This window comes from Salvelinus namaycush, chromosome 1 (assembly GCF_016432855.1).
Source record: "Salvelinus namaycush isolate Seneca chromosome 1, SaNama_1.0, whole genome shotgun sequence".
NCBI classification, from domain to species: domain Eukaryota; kingdom Metazoa; phylum Chordata; class Actinopteri; order Salmoniformes; family Salmonidae; genus Salvelinus; species Salvelinus namaycush.
In genome coordinates this window covers 38992176-39011682 of record NC_052307.1, presented here as the reverse complement: position 1 = coordinate 39011682, position 19507 = coordinate 38992176, and the positions used below count along the sequence as shown (strand labels likewise).

Genomic DNA, 19507 nt, shown 5'->3' with positions numbered 1-19507 from the left:
TATTGTATAATATTATATGATATTTAGATTCGATTATTTCTCCGTTACTGGATCTAAAATAGGTTTCAGTGTCTGAAATGAAAACCCTTGCCTAACTTGTTCAAAACCTTTATCTACTCAAAATCATGGCCTTTATGAAAGTCCTAATGGAAACCTATATAACCCTAGTACTTGCCTCAAAACTCAGAAAATTACCAAAACCCCAACCCAAGTACTCCCAGCCTTACTTCTGGAAACTGACAAGACCTCAGCCCTCTGTTCATTCCATAGTTTTCTGGCTGAAATTGTCAGGGTGTAGAGACCGCTGGAGCTTCAGGTATGTTTTCTGCAGCCTTTGGGTATCCATTGCAAAGGTCTCGTCACTGAAGAAGCAATGGCAGGACAGGTTAAGCATCCATTGTACTACCTTTGGGTTTATTTAGGTTGTGTCGAATTAAATGCCATGTTTTCAACTGACCTTGACAACATGTGAATGCAATGAGTGTGAGCAAATTAAAGGGATAGGAATAGGCAACCTGGTGTCAGAGCACTTCGTATTATGTACGTAAATCTGAGATGCTCCATTTAGTACGATACGTTACATTTTGTATGGTATGTATTCATTTGTGGATGTCCTTCATCCAATTTTTCGTATGATATGTTACGAATTACAATTCAAATGATAGGTTACGAATTTGCAAAATGTACAATATGTTACGAATACATATTTTTTTTAAACAACAATCATTTGCAAAACGTATGATATGTTACGAATTCCAATTTTTGTGGCTAACGTTAGCTAGGTGGCTAATGCTAACGTTAGCTAGTTGGATAACATTAGCTACGTTAGGTTAGGGTTCAGGTTAGGAGTTAGGTTAAAGGATTAAGGTTAGGGGAAGGGTTAGCTAAAGGGGTTAAAGTTAGGGGAAGGGTTAGGTAATATTCTAAGTAGTTGCAAAGTAGCTAAAAAGGAGTAAGTAGTTGAAAAATTGTTAATTAGATAAAATGCTAAAGTTGTCTGTGATGAGATTCGAAAACACGCAACCTTTGTTTGCTAGACATTGGCGTTATACACCCACCCATCCACCCTCCTTTCATTTTAGATTAAGTAACCTTCTTTTTTATGTAACTATACCAAACATAACATATCATACTAATGTGAGTGTCCCGGATTTAAATTGACTAAATTACGTCTAGTCTATGAGACCAGGCTGGGATAGGTTGTGTGTGTATGTGTGCACAAACATAGTTTATGCTTTAGAAATGCGATATGATCACTCACCAATCCATAATCTGGAAGAAGGATGCTCCCTCATCTGGAGGCTGGACAAAATTACAATTTAAACAGAAGAAGGCTGGAGTTTGTTCAACAGACTGTCTACAGTTCCAACAGTTCAGCTTTACAGACGCTGTACAGAAAGTAATTTCCAGTGAATTGACATGTTTCACCTTACTTTCATTCTGTGATCTGAAATCTATGCCGTTTTGTGCCTAGTGTCCTTACTGCTAGTGAAGGTGATCGAGTTGTTGCATAGTTTTGCATAAAAAGAGGAAGCCTTAGATACGCATTGTCTGATCACCAATAATGTAGGTGGATGCTGAAGAGCCTGTGATGTGCACATAATCCGCAAATTGTTCAGTGACAGCATTGTTAGCAGCTAAAAACATGGATTAGCTCGCTGGTTATGATCATCTAAAAACATAGCCATTGAGCATTTCCTGGAGAAGTATATGTTTATTCTTCTATGGTGTGACAAGCGACAAAAAGCGTACTATTACCACCTATTGGAAACTGGTATAACTGCAGGCTGCAGTGCTCTGTTAAAGACAACAGATGAACAGAAGACAAGCTAGCCACATACCAAAATGTATTTCTGCAAGCAGCTAGCCTGTGGGGAGCCAAACTGAGTAAGTTTTCTAATAACTAGACTCTAGTTAGCTAAAACGATATTCAACACAGGCCTTAATTCTCTGGAGTTGTTTGTACTTATGCCGGTCGATTGAACGTTCGCGTGCTGGCTATGCTAGCTAGCTAACAAACATGCTGACAAATGTCAGCTAGAAAGCTAAGTTAGCCAACTATATAGCTATCTAACCATCTTAGCTATTTTAGTTGCAGTAGTAAACTAATGTGATGCACGCTATCACTGATATGATAACATCAAACAATGGCTAATTACCAGTCGACTATAGCTAGCTAGCAGTTGAACTTCAATCGTCTGCGCACCATAGACCCCACAGATAACAATGCGAGACCGGTTTTATCTGGCATGACTTGGCCAGCGAGCATGGTGATGTTAGCTAAGCTAGCTTTGCCATTAATTTAATGACAAGACAAAAGATAGCTATCTATTCACCGTAGAAATTGCATTTGTCGTTAGAATTTTTATTAGACTATATATAATATTACTTGTATCATTTTGTCCGATTTTGCAAACTTCATCTCACATCATCAGACTGCTGAATAAACTCCTGTTAGCTATGTCAACCTTATGGTGTCACCCTTCAAGTGCTTAACATGTTTTCTTAAGGAATGGGATGTTAGACTTATGTAAGCTTAAGCTATTCGTGTTATACACAAATATAATATTTGAAAGTCTGTTTGTCTGATAGGTATTAACTTACATACGGTAACTAACCCCAGTGCTACCAGACATCAGGAAAGAGTTGCTTGCTAGTCCTAATTATTCTTCTCTTTTTCTTTTGTTTTCAGATCAGCCAACCACCCATTCCTATGAAGATAAAAGAAACCTGGGCTCATGAGGATTGCTGGGCACACACCGAGTGGGATATCCACCAAGCACTGGAGTACAGATAACACTGCACTACCACCACTGTGGTAAGAGCATCAGATGTCTTGATACCTGCACAATTCACATAAATCAGGCTAATCTCACAGAGATGTTGTCTAGACATATTTATTTACTCAGTTTTCTATTGTCTCTACAGTACTCTTATCAGAATGTTTGTGTACTTTGTAGAATAGGAATAGGAAGTTGAGTCATACATTTGGATACAGTCCCTCGCCGAGTGCTGATTTAATTGTGGTAATAATGGCCCTGTAGAAAGAAGTCTTACCACTAAATGCTTTTTATCAGCACTCTAATGGGATGTCTGGTCTCATAATAGGGTGAATTGGGCTGAACTGTGGTGACATTGTGTGTGGGAGTAGACTTATATCGGAGGTCTGAATTAGGCTGTGGTGGGCCAGGCAGGCGACAGACTTCTCATCTCCACAGGAAGTCTGTTCTGTCTGTCTTCCTTGCTGAACAGATGAGGGGCCGGGGTGGTACCCTACATTCTCAGGAATTTGTTCTTTAGGTAATGTTCCAAAAACGTTGCAAATAACAGAGTTGGCAATAAAGAAAGCACATGTGGATTCTTCAATCCTACCGCATTGTATGTACTTTATTCTTTATTGGCATACTTGCAGCAGTGTTTTTGGAACTGGTTCTAAACAACTAAATAACATGTTCCTGAAAATATAACCTAGTCTAATGACCATCCTGAGAGGAGAAGGGCCATTAGGTGAGGGCCGGGGCACAGCCAATGTTCCTCCCAGCAGGGAGACATCCAAGGGTAGGAGACACGGGGTACAGTGTTAGAGGAGGAGGCAGCGCTGGCTGTCTCCAGCCCCTAAGGTAAACAGGATCTTGTCCTGAAGGTTGCTGGAGTGCTCCTCAAGGCCACTGGAGACAATATCCTGGGTGTTATTATCGGAAACGACTAAGAATAGAGAGAAAGGTGGTTGTCGTGCTTTTGGTTTGTGTTTGACCAGACGAGCCAAAATGGAAGATTCCGCTATAGAAGTGTTACGGTTGTGAAGATAATGTTCTGGAAGGGAGTGGCACGGGGGGGGGGGGGGGGGGGGGGGGGGGGGGGGGGGGGGGGGGCACATGGTAATTTGATTTGATTTTGATGGTAAAATGTCTGAGGTTTTTCAGCCTGTCTGTTATAGAACTTTTCAAGATTTTGAGTTGAAGGCCTAGCCCTAAATAGAAAATACATATTTTGTAAGCTTTTCACAAATGGAGACATAATATTCTACTGTATTTTATTCCAGATTTTGTTAGTCTTATTTTTTTTTAAATATGTGATACTGGGCATATAGGATAGACTACCTAGACTACAAATAAATGTACTCATACGTGTTATTCGATCATTTCAACCAAACTGCTCGCACACGTCTCCATAGCCAGGCGCTAAAATAGAACTTGGTGCTATTTGAGATGCTTGATGCGCTGTAAGTCTCGCTTCTGCCATCTACTCATTGGTTTTCACGAGCATACTAACCCACGTGGGTGATTGGAATATCAATGAGGAGAGACTAATCAAAGAAAACGAACTAACTAGGTTTCTCAAATAGGGTCACCTAAAAAGGATCCACCTAAAAAGGACCTAATGTCTTTCAGGTAAAATAACAACCCAATGTTTATCTCCCAGGACAAATTAGCTAGCTAAATGTCCATGAATGTTTCATGTGTGTTTCGACCTCTCCCCAAATTGATATAGTTGGTTTTGGTATTTTAACCTCTGTGTCATTCATGCGTCTGGTGGGGAAAGACAAAATCAACATGCGCGCGATGGCACACACGGGGCCTGTTTGATCAAGGTGTCAGTGTTTGTCTTTATAATTGAAGTGATTTACAAGGTGGACCACACACTTAAATGACTAATCTAACCGCTTATGAATTAGATTACTGCTAAACTGACTTTGGTCTTCTGAGACAACGTGTGTGTTTGCCGAGGTAATAAAAATGCTGTCCAATACCTGCCCTATGGGAGTTAGATTAATTGGACCTGCTTGACATTGGTGAAATCAATAGCAAAGCAAACTCCAGTGTAAAGCATCAGAGATTGTCAGTCTTTTTTCATTTCATTGCTACACCTTTCAAATTAATCATTTGGTATTTTCTGATGGATGACCTATCATGATGCCATTGATTTATGTTGCTGCCAGTACAGGCTATGTAGTACACATCACATTCATTCAATGTAGAATGCTTATCTTTTCTCTTTTTTTTTTATAATGCCAGAGGCAAGCTATGGTAGACTTCATTGATTTGAGTGTTAAATGGCTTAAAGAATGTAGCCTGTTATTAATTGCAGTAGCTAATCTGTGTTGCATATTCCATACCATTTTTTGATGGCATAATAAATAGGGTCTTACAATAACAAAAATATGGAATTTCAAATTGGAGGTGGAGGCCACCATTATAAATGGCAAGTATTTCAGAAAATGTCTTGCTATTCTGTAATTTGATAATAAGAAAAGTTGAACAGATCATGAAACGTGCTGCGTTTCAAAATGCATACTTGTGTTCTATCTAGAACGTTAGGCGAGTATGGACGTCAACTGTCATTTTTCAAGTGCGATTCCAAACGTAAGTACGTGAAAAGGCAAGTATGTACTAAGTTTACCGGAAGTTCCATAAGCATACTTGGGAGGTCTGGAAAACAAAGCACGCATGGGAGCATACTTTTTCGTTCACTTCGCGGGGAGGCTATCCCATAACACCTTACGGCGCAGCAAACATTTTTCAAACTTATTAATTAATGGCGGACTAAAGTCCCGCTTGGGAGATCAATTTCAAGAGGATTAAGAAATACTTTTGTAAAATGTAAGTCTTATGTTTTTATTCAACAAATTGTTCAAATGTTCAAATTACTTTCTTATGAATTTTGAATTCAAATGTTGAGTCACTGGTGTTTATCAGCCTGATAGCCACGATAGTTAGCTCGTCGGACGTCATAGGTAGCTAGCAGGCGATCTTGTCCTGCTAATCAGCTGTTTTAGAGATTAGCAACTAAACTAACTAATCGTGAAGTCGGCAGTATGTCAATTGTGAAGATCCAGACAGTTTTTTTTATTTTTTTATCCTGAATTGGTATACTTGCTAATGACAAATTCAAATTGTTTTTTGTCCGTTTGTTTTCAGGGACAGATAGCAACTGATGCGTTAATTTTACTCCATGGCATTGTCTTGGCAGGACAAAAGTCATGCCCGATGGTTTGGATGTAAGACATTTTAACAACTGATTAAAAACTTGGGAAATGCAGCTAGATGTGTTCTGTTCAATCTAGGCTTGCTAGCCAACCAGCCAAGTTATTTTTGCCTTCTTTCATGATTGTTCAATACATGCATGTAGTGTCTGTTAACCTAACCTTAGTTAACTTAATTCTTGTTACTTTCCCCTCCCCTCTTGTGTTGCATCATTTGCATATTAAGAAAATGGGTTGAATTATCAACTAAAAGTAAATCAGTGACCACCTGATCAAGCCTATGAATATTCAAAACCTTTTACAAAACCATTGCACATTTGTAAAGGTAGCTGTTTCTCAGCATCTTGAACCAGGGGTGTGACCATGAGTCCAAACTAAAACGAGAGATTCTATTGGACAAATTCAGGTAGGTTCCGCCCCGTTTTGTTCTGTTTAAGAAACGTTAAGAATCGCCAGAACGAATTCACCCCAGCACAAAAATTTGAGCAGTGAGGTTAATTCCCCCCCCCCCCCCCCCTTTATGTTTCTGCTCTGTTCTCCTCAGGTTGAAGCACAGCCCACCCTAACACCTAGACACATGTAAAGAACTTGGAAACCTGCCGTCCACCAGGACAATCACCCTATCCCAGGAGTTTAGTCAGGAGTTTATTTAGCAGTGTGCAACATCACTACAGTAGATCCATACATGTTATCTTCTATCATGTAACTTATGAAGCTCATTCTAAAATACAATGAGTTCTCTTCTAGGGGAACTTCACTGTGTGCAAGTTTTTATTCCTGCCCTGCACAAACACCTTGTTCAACTATTCGTGGTCTACAATTTACAGGAAAATAAATAAAAGCGACCATATTTATTCAAAATAACAAGTGTTGATGTCTCCCCACAATTCTGGTTTTGAGGCTCGGCATCTGGGGGCTGCAGTTAATCTGTCTAATTCCCTACAAGGAGAGAGACAGGCATTCATAATATTACAATGGTGTAATTATTGAATGTAATTCCTGCTTGATATGCATGCATATAATTAAAGTGGACATTGTCCTTTAATACGCCAGTGTTTGTTTTCTATCCAATGCATTTAGCTTACACTAGGATGAAGTGGCCTTCTAATCTAGTTGTATTGTATCATATCGCCTATCATTTGGTTATCAATGTATAAAGTGAATGTAAAACCAAGCTATCTTGAACACCGTATGCATGGCTGTTAGTTGTATGAATTTAGCACTGAAAGCCTGCTCATTAGAAATGTAATGTTAGATTCGCAGTGAAACACAAATTGCCAGAATATTGATCAGTCTTAAACTGTAAGCAAAATAGTTTATTTAGCTTTTATTTTGTTTTGCTTCAAGCTTACCTGTCATACGTCCACAACGATGTAGCAGCAGACCAAGTAATGTGCGAGAGGAGGACCCCACATAAAATATTGATTCTGGTCGGTGTCAGCTTAATTCACTAACACGTACTGAGGAGAACGATTCTGTGAGAACAAATGTAGCTAGCTGTCTGCGTGGTGATGCGGTTTCCTGTTTAGGTCAGTCACACCGAAATCCGTTTCAAGTTTAACCGATTTTTAAGCACTGTGCGTTCTCCATTCTAGACAGTATGCTCTCTCAGGTGTCCTTGGAAGTTCACCCTTGAAAGAACTGGTGAACGCAGGTGCGCATTTTGAAACATGGCCATACTGTATGTAATACTACTCTCCTCTTCCCAGGTAAACCATGATCCCCATCACTGAGCTGCGTTACTTTGTAGACTGTCAGCCTGCTTACCGTATCCTGAAGCCATGGTGGGACGTCTTCACCGACTACATCTCTATCGTCATGCTCATGATCGCCGTGTTCGGGGGCACGCTGCAGGTCCGTGAGCGGATATTCCCTTTTTTCAATGTACTTTATCTTATTTTTGTCCAGCTCTTGTTACATTTCAAATTAATGTTGATTTGTTATATGCACAGGAATTAAATGCTTATTTTGCTTTTTTCGATGTATCTAAAATCCTCTCGTTTCATTCTGCAGGTCACTCAGGACAAAATGATCTGCCTGCCCTGCAAGTGGGTGGTCAACCAGACCTGCAGGAGGTATTTCAATGCCACCCTGTCGGGCCCGCTGATGTTGGAGCCCAAAGGGATCCAATACAACCTGGACCGCCACCAGTACAACTACGTAGACGCCGTCTGCTACGAGAACCGCCTGCATTGGTTCGCCAAGTACTTCCCCTACCTGGTGCTACTGCACACACTCATCTTCCTGGCTTGCAGTAACTTCTGGTTCAAGTTCCCCCGGACTAGCTCCAAACTGGAGCACTTTGTGTCGATTCTCCTGAAGTGTTTTGACTCTCCCTGGACCACCAGGGCTCTGTCTGAGACGGTGGTGGAGGAGAGCGACCCCAAGCCGATGAAGATGAATGGCTCAATGGATAAGAAAGTGTCGTGTATCAGCGAGGATGTGGAGGCTAGCGTCCCCATGCTCCAAAGGACAAAGTCTCGCCTGGAGCAGGGTATTGTGGATCGCACAGAGACAGGCGTCCTGGATAAGAAAGAAGGTGAACAGGCAAAGGCCTTGTTCGAAAAAGTGAAGAAGTTCCGCATACACGTGGAAGAGGGAGACATTGTGTACAGGCTCTACATTCGACAGACTATTATCAAAGTCATTAAGTTCATTTTCATTATCTGCTATACAGGGTATTATGTGCACAATATTCAGTTCAGCGTGGACTGTAGTGTGGATATAGAGAACCTCACTGGGTACAGCATGTATCGTTGTGCTCATCCTCTGGCCACGCTGTTTAAGATCCTAGCTTGTGTCTACATCAGCTTAGTGGGGGTTTACGGGTTAATTTGCATGTATACCCTCTGTTGGATGCTGCGGCGCTCGCTGAAGAAATACTCCTTTGAGTCGATACGAGAGGAGAGCAGTTACAGCGACATACCGGACGTAAAGAACGATTTTGCTTTCATGCTGCACATGATCGACCAGTACGATCCGCTGTACTCCAAACGCTTTGCCGTCTTCCTGTCTGAAGTGAGCGAGAACAAGCTGCGGCAGCTCAACCTGAACAATGAGTGGACTCTGGACAAACTGAGGCAGAGGATCACCAAGAACTCCCAGGAGAAGCTGGAGCTGCACCTGTTCATGCTGAGCGGCATCCCAGACACCGTGTTTGATCTGATCGAGCTGGAGGTAGTTTGTGTAGAATTACCAGTGTTCCTTGTTGGCTGTGCCTTGTTTTTGTCTTTCTTTTCAATGTCCACACTGTAGCAACTTTGTGATTTGTTGTACAGTTTAGGAAAGCACTCGCACATATGAGTCAGCTTGTTGCAGGTGTGGGGGAATAATTAGGTGATAGAAACTCGCACATTGCTCTTGCCTGTGTGTGTCACTTCAGTTTATTGGGCTTTCGGCACAAATGTATTATTATTGATGATGTTCTAGGTGCTGAAGCTGGAGCTCATCCCAGACATCACCATCCCTCCAATCATCGCCCAGCTGGTCAACCTGAAGGAGATGTGGCTATACCACACCCCGGCTAAGATCGAGGCTCCGGCCCTGGCCTTCCTCAGGGAGAACCTCAAGTCCCTCCACATCAAGTTCACAGACATCAAGGAGATCCCTCTGTGGATCTATAGTTTGAAGAACCTGAGCGAGCTGCACCTGACGGGGAACCTGAGCGCAGAGAACAATCGATATATTGTTATTGATGGGCTACGGGAGCTGAAGAGGCTCAAGGTAAAATTCACTTTTATAGACTAGCACACTCATCGATGGTCCTTATCAGTGAGGCATTTTTGTAGCACCTACTATTGTTATTTTAACTGCCTTGTATTTTTTTCACTCTACGTACATAGAGTTTTGAGTTTTCTCTAACACTATAAAAATGCTATATACATTTAAATGCATTTATTATTAAGGTCCTCCGGCTGAAGAGCAACTTGACCAAGCTACCTCAGGTGGTGACGGATGTGGGTGTGCACCTCCAGAAGCTCTCAGTTAACAACGAGGGCACCAAGCTGATGGTTCTCAACAGCCTGAAGAAGATGGTGAACCTGACTGAACTGGAGCTGATACGCTGTGATCTGGAACGCATCCCACACTCCATCTTCAGCCTGCACAACCTGCAGGAGATTGACCTCAAGGTAAGTTTGTCATTGCTGTTTGTTACGATCAGTGTACTTTTTATGTGTTCTTGCAAATATTATGTGATTTTCTTGTTTTTAATTCATCTTGCTGATTTTATTATGTAAAGTGACTTTGGTTTCTCGGGCACATTAATTATAGTCCTGGACTAAAAACCATGCTCAATGGAGATTCTCATTTGGAATCTTTTTGTTGTTGTCCAGGGCTAAGCTTAATTTGTGTCTGGGGAAACTGGCACTGGGTGTTTTGAAAAGTATGAATAAAATGTATTATTATTGTCATCATTGAAGGACAACAATCTGAAGACTATCGAGGAGATCATCAGCTTCCAGCACCTGCACCGTCTGGTTTGCCTTAAACTCTGGTACAACCAGATTGCCTACATCCCCATCCAGATCGGCACCCTCAACAACATGGAGAGGCTCTATCTGAACAGGAACAAGATCGATAACATCCCCAGTCAGCTTTTCTATTGTCGTAAGCTACGCTTCCTGGACCTGAGCCATAACAACCTTACCTACATCCCAGCAGACGTGGGGTACCTGCAGAACCTCCAGTACCTGGCAGTTACAGCCAACAGAGTTAGTGCTTTCGTTTTCAGCTTTGGTTTGTTGTACTAGACATTTCTGATGGGTTGTAAATACAATTTATTCTGGATTCATTATTTATGAGGAATGTGCTGTCTGTACTGTAGTTGTGTTTACTTATCTGAGAACTATGAATCAAATCGCATTAAAACAGTGATTTGTGTTTCATTTATTTGATTGGGTTTTCTTAGTCTGTTATAACTAGGTTTAACTCCAGATGTTTTGTCTGATAATTACAGTTTTACACATTGCAGTGTTTGTGTCACATATCCACCTGATATTATCTCTCTATCTGACTTCTCCCTTTTTTCTACCTCTACCGTGTTTAGATTGAGACCCTGCCCAATGAGCTGTTCCAGTGTAAGAAGCTCCGTACTCTGAACCTGGGGAATAACTGCCTGACGTCTCTGCCGTCGCGCTTCGGGGAGCTGACGGGGCTGACCCAGCTGGAGCTGAGGGGGAACAGGCTGGAATGTCTGCCCGTAGAGCTGGGAGAGTGCAAGCAGCTGAAGAGGACGGGCCTGGTGGTGGAGGAGGACCTCTTCAACACCCTGCCCACCGAGGTGAAGGAGCAGCTGTGGAAGGTGGACAAGGAGACGGCCTGAACAGATAGGGGTTGGAGGTGGATGTTAACTCCGTTGAAACGGACACAGCCAGGGCCCCTGGAGGACTGAGGAGGACTACACAGACCCAGACAGCACGCTAACCGAGCAGGACCTGCTCACTTTGACTGTACTCTACTGCAGGGCTGCTTTTCAAGGGAATCTATGCTAATGTCCCACCGTCATGCTACTTTTTTCCTGCAGTAACAGTTGTGAAATGCAGTTTCAAAAGGGACATTGGTAAGGAAAAGTGTTAAGTTTTACAAGATGTGTGTGCATTGAATGAGATCAGATGTGTTGCATATGAGATTGCAAAATGCAATATTCCTGTAAGAGAAAGGACTTACATAATTAGCCAGCAGATGCATTTTCTGGTGGGCAGTGTTATTGTCATTCAGACAGGGTATATTATCCTGTCATATCGTATTGTAACCCATTTATATAACACAATGCCGTAGACTACCCTTGATCCAGATTCTCTAGGGTGCTAAGGGATGGTTAGAGATTTACGGAACGGGGACATGGAGAAAAATGGGGGGAAGGCTTCAGGGCCATGCTTTTTACATTTCAGGTGCGGGGAGGGTTTAGTATTTTTTTTTTTTTTTATCGAGTCCTGTAATTGATCAAATTATGTTTTCTCGGTTTTAGAATGAGTTGCTTACTATATAACGATGTGTGCCCGATGCCGCCCCAAAACCCTTATTCTCCCATGGGCACCCAATTTCAAGTGACCTATAGTTTATTTGCTGTGATCCCAATCAAATGATCCATTGCTTATAGGCCTAGGCTATACGAAGTGCATGCTTGGAGAAGCACAGGGCAAAGTTATATTTGTAAGAAAATGAACTTCCTGAATGTTTTGCGCTGCTCTGATGGTGTAAATTAAACTAGACTACACTGCATTACACACTGCAATGGATATTCCAATCAAGAACCCTGGCCTGCTCTTGCTGATCAAAACCTTTTTGTGCTGTCTAAACAATGGCTGTGCTGTGGCAGTACAGGAGGCGAGTCAGATTTCTTCTGAAAATAATTTTTCATTCCGGCTAATTTGAGTAGGCCTAATTCATTTCGAGTCTTCATTTTAATTTAACTTTACTAACAAGAGGGCTTTGTTGGAGCCTATTTCTTCCTATTTAAGAAAAAGAGGTAGGCCTACCTGTTTGACAGACGAAATCATAGGATGTTATAAATAGATTTTCTCGGCCAGTTCCCCCACCAACCATGCACTCTTTAAAAACCTCTGTCAGTGAAGGGCTTGGTGTGTTAAGTGAAAACCACGGCTCGAATTGAGGGGGTAGGTGAGAGTTTGCCATACCTTTTGTTAAAGAAAATGGAAAAAAGCATAGACCTACCCTTTTTTTTATTTAAAAAATAAAATAAAACGGACCCTATTATATAAAGCAATCTATAATGGTGCTTTAGTCCGTGATGCTTTATGCTAGAAACAAGCTGTAAAATACATGGGAAAGACGAGACTCCGATGCATATGGGGATATATTTGGTTTGTCTCTATGACATTGAGGCTGAGCTACAACCATCTATAGCCGACGAGACAAAAAAATTGACTTTGCTTGGGAAGTAATCTAATATGTGTGATTCTGTCGCTATCAATTGAGCTATTAGTTTTCTGTCAAATGTTTAAACTCCAACAGCTTTTAGGGAAGTATGCAAGGTCAATGCATTCCTCTGACACAGCAAAACACTTGAATAAGAGGAGCCTGCTTGTCATCAGAAACGTGGATTATAACACAGCTGCAATGAGCATTACTATGGATGAAGACAAGATTAACAAAATATGGTCTTATGACAAAAGTACAACAGATACATCATAGGAATGATAGCTGGCTATCGCTATGTAAACCTGGCATTGTATGTCAATCACTAACTACTACAGTGTGCAATACTACCTTTGCTCCTTCTAGCCAAAGGTTAATACAGTATGATCCCCCGAAAAGGGGATTCTTTTAAATAGGCAGTACATGGACATTTTCACATTTCAGTTAATGGGAGGAGAGATGTGAATAAGAAGTCAAGAAGATTTAAAGGGATTTATTAAAAATATATATATTTCACTAGATGGAGGAAAATCATCTTATCTACAGGAAGAGGATAGTCTCGTATTACACAGTTGGACAAATGCACAAAAAGCACAGTGTGTAGGCTATGTTATTGGAGGTTATTATGAAATGCAAATGTCCTCAGCAATGCTGGCGTAGACAATCAACTCTAATTTCATGGTGTATTTTCAGTGACATTATGCATGTTATAATGGAATTATGTACATATTATTGCTAGATTACATAGAAAGTGAGACAAGACTAGCAGTAAGGACCAGATTAAGCCTAGTCCAGGACTAAAAAGCATTCTCCGTCTCAATGGAAATTCTAATTTGAAAGAGGTTTTTATTCCAGGACGAGGCTGAATCTGTCTAGGAAACCGGCCCTAGATGAGTCCTGCCCATCGAGCGTGGGGTGTCTTGAAGAAACTGTCCCCATATGTCCTGTGCAATGCCGTTTTCAATATGGAAACTGCATTCGATGCACGGGGTGTTTGTTGAAGTTTGAATCAATGTGTCATCCCATAGAAACCCATTTAAATCTTTTTTTTATCTACTCTCACTCACTCACTAGCCTAACTCACTAAATCAATCTTATTGAAGCCACTATTTTTAGCTAGGTTTATTGAGTGGTAAATGAAATGCAAGCAATACTTTATGATATTAATTTGAAAAACTGTCACACTTAGACATTCCGTTTTTCTTCAGTGTTGATAGCTATTAGTACAGTACACCAACACCTTCTCAGGAAATTGCCATTCAATTTTATCCTTGCATCCATTTGTTGCCATTTTTTTTGATATTCCACTCAGTATTTTGATGTTAATTTAACAGTTGTTATACCACACATTTTTATATTTCTATACTTTTTGAAATGTTGTGTTCTGGTTTTTATTAGCATTTAATATAAGAATTGCTGGTTCGAAATTGTCGAACTTTGAATAAAATATATCTGAAATCAGACATCACATGGGGCAATTCATTTCTATGTCTTCTGTTTGTTAAATCGGTATTGTTTCAGAATTTAACAATGTTAAAGGTTTCTTTTGGTTTTCACTTGAATTAAGAGTATCGAAGGAAAGTATGTTTCATGTAGTTCTATTTTTAATCGTAATTGTCATCATTTCCAACATGTCATTTTGACACTATTGTTTTTAAATCTCATTACTTTGTTGAAGACTGACAACCCCAGTTTTACTTTTCATTCGGACACAGTGACTAGCAGTCAGTGTAGCAGCAGTATTACATTATTTAAAAAAAATAATTCAGCACTTTTAGACAATAACTTTGCTATTTTGTTTAAATGACATGAATGTTGTGAACTGTGTGTAATCCTAATTATCCCCTTAAGCATTATCACCATTCCCCTCCTCCTTTACTCTTTCATTCCTGTTATGAAATTATAGTATAATAAATGTAATTATGCACATACTGGTCTCATTTTACCATGTGTTTCCTGAATCAATTTGTTTTGATAAATTAAGTGAGCAAAAATCAAGAGGCTTTATATGGTTATGAAATTACTTTTTTGAAAAGAGATTTCAGATTTTCTAATAGACGTTTGAACATCTTGTACTTTGTGTACAGAGAGAACCAAAGGTCTCAGCACATGTAAGGAACTTGACAAAAACATTATCTCATGGTGTTTCATTACTTTAACAGAACGTTTCCTTTAATTTTCCCTATTTTTTTGGTAATGTTCTTGGAACCTTCGCCAAGTGATTTGACATGTTTTCATATCGTTTGAGAACGTTGTTCTTCTGTGAGAATTTCAGTACTTCAGAATGTTTTCTGCTGGTTTCGTTATGGTTCTATTTGAAGTCATGTTTTCAGAACATTAAGAAAACTTTTGATAAAACCCACAACACGGTAACATTCAGAGAACGTTCGAAGAATGTTATTTAAATACATTTGCATTCGGTTTTCGGCGTCAACACAACTCTATCCTTGATCTTGTTAAGTGTGTTGGCTGCACCCACTAATTGGTCACACCTGACCTTAATGAGTGCTTGTTTCCTTTGAAATGGGGTCTGTTTGAATATACTGAAATGAACAGCTTTGCATGAGTAAAAAACAACATAGCATGCTAGCTCCATACTGGTGGCACAGTGGACTAATTCCATGGCTAGAGAGCAAAATATCATAGGTTTGGAATCTCACTGACACCAATGCCACAATAAAAAAAAGGAATGTGTTTGCATATTTAGTGCCTAAGCAAATTCCTTTCCATGTGTCCTGTCTGTGCTTGGAGTTCAAAACAGTTAAGCTAGCAGTGTTATTAAAAGTCTTATTGTAACATTTAGTGAAAGTTTTAAGGAAGTTATTTTTTTTTTAAAAACTCCAAATAACCTTTACATTTTGTTCCCAAAGATTCCCAGAACGTTATTGAATTACCTTCAAATAACCTATAATTTCCGTTCTCAGAACGTTAATAAAATCTCCCAGAAAATGTTTAGGGACCAGAGTAAAATGTTCTCAGAACCTTCCTGCAACCAAAAAAGTGTCATTCCCAGAACATTCAGATTTACCGGTCAGGATAGTTATGAATTTGTTACCAAAAGCAGTAGGAAACTGCACAACTACACTCCCACAACCAAATGTGCTAGCTGTGAGAGCTTGAGACATACGTTCTAAATATGTATTTATATTCCTTTTTCCTCTTTGCATCATAGCACCATCGGTTCAGCTCTGAACTCCAAAACGGGGTGTAGTCCAAGGTTACTGTCACAGAGCTACTGACAGTGCCAGGCTAAATATAACATAGTAAAACAAGATATTGATTAAAACTGTTTATTTAAAAAATGTTTAGTAAATGCAGCAATGGTTCTCAGCAATATAAAAACATCTGAACACCTGTAAAAAGAAAAGGACACATGAGAGTTTGTGGTCTCGCGCCTATTCATTTGATTTAAAACTCAGACACTTTTGTAGGATTGTCAAACGTTTGCCTGCTGACAGTACTTGGCACCTCTGAACAGTGTCGGCAGTCAATCTCTTTGGTGTTCACTCAGCAAAGACCCAATAATCTATATAAACCCTTGATTGCTAATGCTATGTATTGGCCATTGAGAAGCTTTGAAGCCACCAGTCGGCCATAATGGTACACCCCAGTAGGAGCAGTCATCCATAGGAATCAAGGGTCGGAACCGGTTCAGGGAACAGAACCGAAAACTGGAAAATAACTCAATTATTTGAGGAGCTGAAAATGAAAGTGATCTATACTGTTCTGGAACAGAACCATTATTTTAAAAGCATGGAAACCGGTTAATAACGTTTTTTTACATTCCAGATTTTTTTTCTCCAGTCCCCACAAAAATCACAAAAAAGCACCTATGCAAAGCCCTCACTCTGTCACTCAGAAACGTATTCCAGCATCTCCCTGCCAGCTAGAAATCTTTGCCTATGGGTGTGCGTGTGTGTAGGCTAACTGAGCCTCCCCTCTGAAGCATATGTTACTGTAGCCTACTGATGATGTTACAAGCATAATTCAGAAATTAGGGAGAGATGTTTAGTTAGAGAAGAATGGATTGACTTTTCCAATGCTAGTTAAGGCCACTATAGTTATCACGTTTCACATTGGATTTATTAACTACAAAAAGGTAAGACGTGTTTTTAATTCTAGTGCTCCTCTGCACACACAAGCTTGTTAGCTGTCTTGCTAAAGTTTGCTCTGGTCCAGTGTTAAACCAACTCGGAAGTTCAAAGATTCTGCAATCTAGAATCCGTAGGTTCGTTACTACTGTGTCAGTACCAACGATTTATATATACACTAGGTCTCTGATAGGTGGTGTTGTGTTGACGCCACGGTGCCTCCATCTTGGCACTCCCACACCATTGTAAAAAATATACAAATGCATTTATTAAAGTCTACATTAGTTTTTGCCACATTTATTATATTACAGACACCTTTATGCATACTTTGAAATTATATTATGTGACCTAAACATACAAATACAAAATAAAAAAAGATATAACATTTTCCTTAAAGTATATATTTTTTAGATTACTACACCAATACAATAACAAAAAATATTTAAATACATGTAATTTTGTCCTTAAAACATTTTATGTAAATGCTGTAGAATTCCATTCTTTCCTATGGAGGACTGCGCCTACTGGTGAGTGCCAATATGGCCTACCGGTGGCTTCAAAGCCTCTCAATGGCCAACACATCAACATTCCAGGGTTTATATACATCATTGGTCGGCCCCCAGCAGGTACCGCTTTTGTTTTAACAAGAGAAGGAACGGCTTGCCACTGTGATAAGTACCTGTTGGCAGTGAGATTCTCTGTGCGTTTCATGCTTTAAGCTACAAACTTTTGTTTGCGGCTCCGCTAGATACCCAGCTAGCACATTTGGTTCCTTGGAAGTTGTAGGAATGTACATGTTTGGTTTCCCATTGGTTCTGGGAATGAAGCCATACTTTTCCTGACCAGTAAAACTGCACAACTGCACAACAGAAGTGAATTCTGGGAAGTACATTTTTAGGTTTCAGGGAGGTTCTGAGACAGTTTTACTATAGTTCCCTGAAAGTTTTCTCGGGAGGTTTTATTAACGTTCTCTGAACGGAAATTATAGGTCATTTGAATTTGATTAAATAATGTTCTGAGAACATTCTCTAAACATTGTGAATGTTTTGAACAAAATGTAAAGGTTATAGGGAGGTTTTTTAATAACTTCCTTAAAATGTTCACTGAATGTTTAAATCATACTTTTAATAACACTGCTAGCTAAGGTTAACTGTTTTGAACTCCCAAGCACAGACAGGACACATGGAAATTAATTTGCTTAGGCATCCATCACGCAATACCTATAATCTTCTGTTCTCTATCCATGGAATTAATTAGTCCACTGCGCCACAAGGATGAAGCTAGCATACCATGTTTTCTTCTTACTAATACAAAGCTGTTCATTTTAGTCTATTCAAACAGATCCCATTTCAAAGGAAACAAGCACTCATTAAGATCAGTTGTGGCCAATTAGTGGGGCCAGCCAAGACACCTGACACTTAACAAGATAGAAGATAGAGAAAGTTTTGTTGATGCTGAGAACGGAATCTATATATTTTTAAACAACATTCTTAGAACGTACTTTGAACGTCACTAGGGTTTTCTTGTGGTTTTTCTTGAAAGTTTTATTAATGTTCTGAGAAAATGACTTTAAATAAAACCACGAGGAAACCTGTAGAAAATGTTATGCTGAAGTACTGAAATTCCCACAGAAGAATGTTGTTTCTTAACGTCCTCTGAACTATTTGAGAACATTCCCAATGTCAAACCAGTTGGAGAACATTCCTAGAACATTAAATGTTATTCAATGTAACCATGTTTGAACTTTTAGGAAACATTCTGTTGAAAGTAATGAAATACAAAGAAAATTAAAAAATAAAGTTAATAAAATAAAGGCCTACCACTCCTCTTTCTATTCTGGTTAGAGCCAGTTTGTGCTGTTCTGTGAAGGGAGTAGTACACAGCGCTGTACGAGATCTTCAGTTCAAAGCATCACCCAGGTGGATGCTACACTGTCGGCAATGGAGGAACTGGGAACATCGGACAAAGTAATGGGCCCCGATGGCCCTGATAAAGAGCTCCTGGCTTGTCTGACTTTCTCATTGGCTGCGCCCTCTGCTCAATCCATGTTGACTTTTCCGAACTGCCTCAACTCCATTCGATTTCCATCTTTAATCTGTTGTTCATTTATGAATAATGTATTATGTTAACAAGAAGACCACAATGGAAAGAAGTTTAAAAATGTTTTTGTGTTATCCTCTATGATTTTTAAATGCATTGTATCCACATGAGGTTGTATTATGTTTTTTTCTTTTGTCAAATAATTCAAATCGTACATATCCCGCGTCCGAAGCTACATCCATAATCGGTAGACCGTTCTGATTGGAGAATGAACAAGAAACTATGAAAATCAGTTTTTAGCTTCTATGTTTTGTGCTAGAGGTCTGGTATTGGGCCAACACACATGCTAAACACATTCGGTAATTCAATGCTTGCAGCTTTGTTAGTCCAATAATATTATTTTGGTTTGAAATATTACTTGTGTTTTACATTTTGTACCAAATAAAGTATTTTTAATAAAGTGTGTGTTTTAATTTTTCCATCATGTTGATAAACTTGAATCGCCTTCGTTTGT

General features: G+C 39.8%; 1 protein-coding gene across 1 annotated transcript; it reads left to right on the top strand.

The window, feature by feature from the left end:
* Nucleotides 1–1786: 1786 nt before the first annotated feature.
* Nucleotides 1787–14791, top strand: LOC120043767 (volume-regulated anion channel subunit LRRC8A). Its single transcript, XM_038988327.1, has 8 exons — nt 1787–1887; nt 2693–2818; nt 7693–7837; nt 7997–9160; nt 9413–9706; nt 9889–10113; nt 10405–10695; nt 11031–14791. Exons 3-8 carry the CDS (start codon nt 7700–7702, stop codon nt 11304–11306), a joined length of 2388 nt encoding a protein of 795 aa, XP_038844255.1. The 5' UTR covers nt 1787–1887; nt 2693–2818; nt 7693–7699; the 3' UTR covers nt 11307–14791.
* Nucleotides 14792–19507: the final 4716 nt, after the last annotated feature.

Excerpts from the sequence above, each read along its gene's own strand:
- LOC120043767 (XM_038988327.1), top strand. The coding sequence starts at position 7,700 with ATGATCCCCATCACTGAGCTGCGTTACTTTGTAGACTGTCAGCCTGCT. Across the intron at positions 7,838-7,996 it reads TGTTCGGGGGCACGCTGCAG|GTCACTCAGGACAAAATGAT; the intron begins GTCCGTGAGCGG and ends TTCATTCTGCAG. Across the intron at positions 9,707-9,888 it reads GGGAGCTGAAGAGGCTCAAG|GTCCTCCGGCTGAAGAGCAA; the intron begins GTAAAATTCACT and ends TTTATTATTAAG.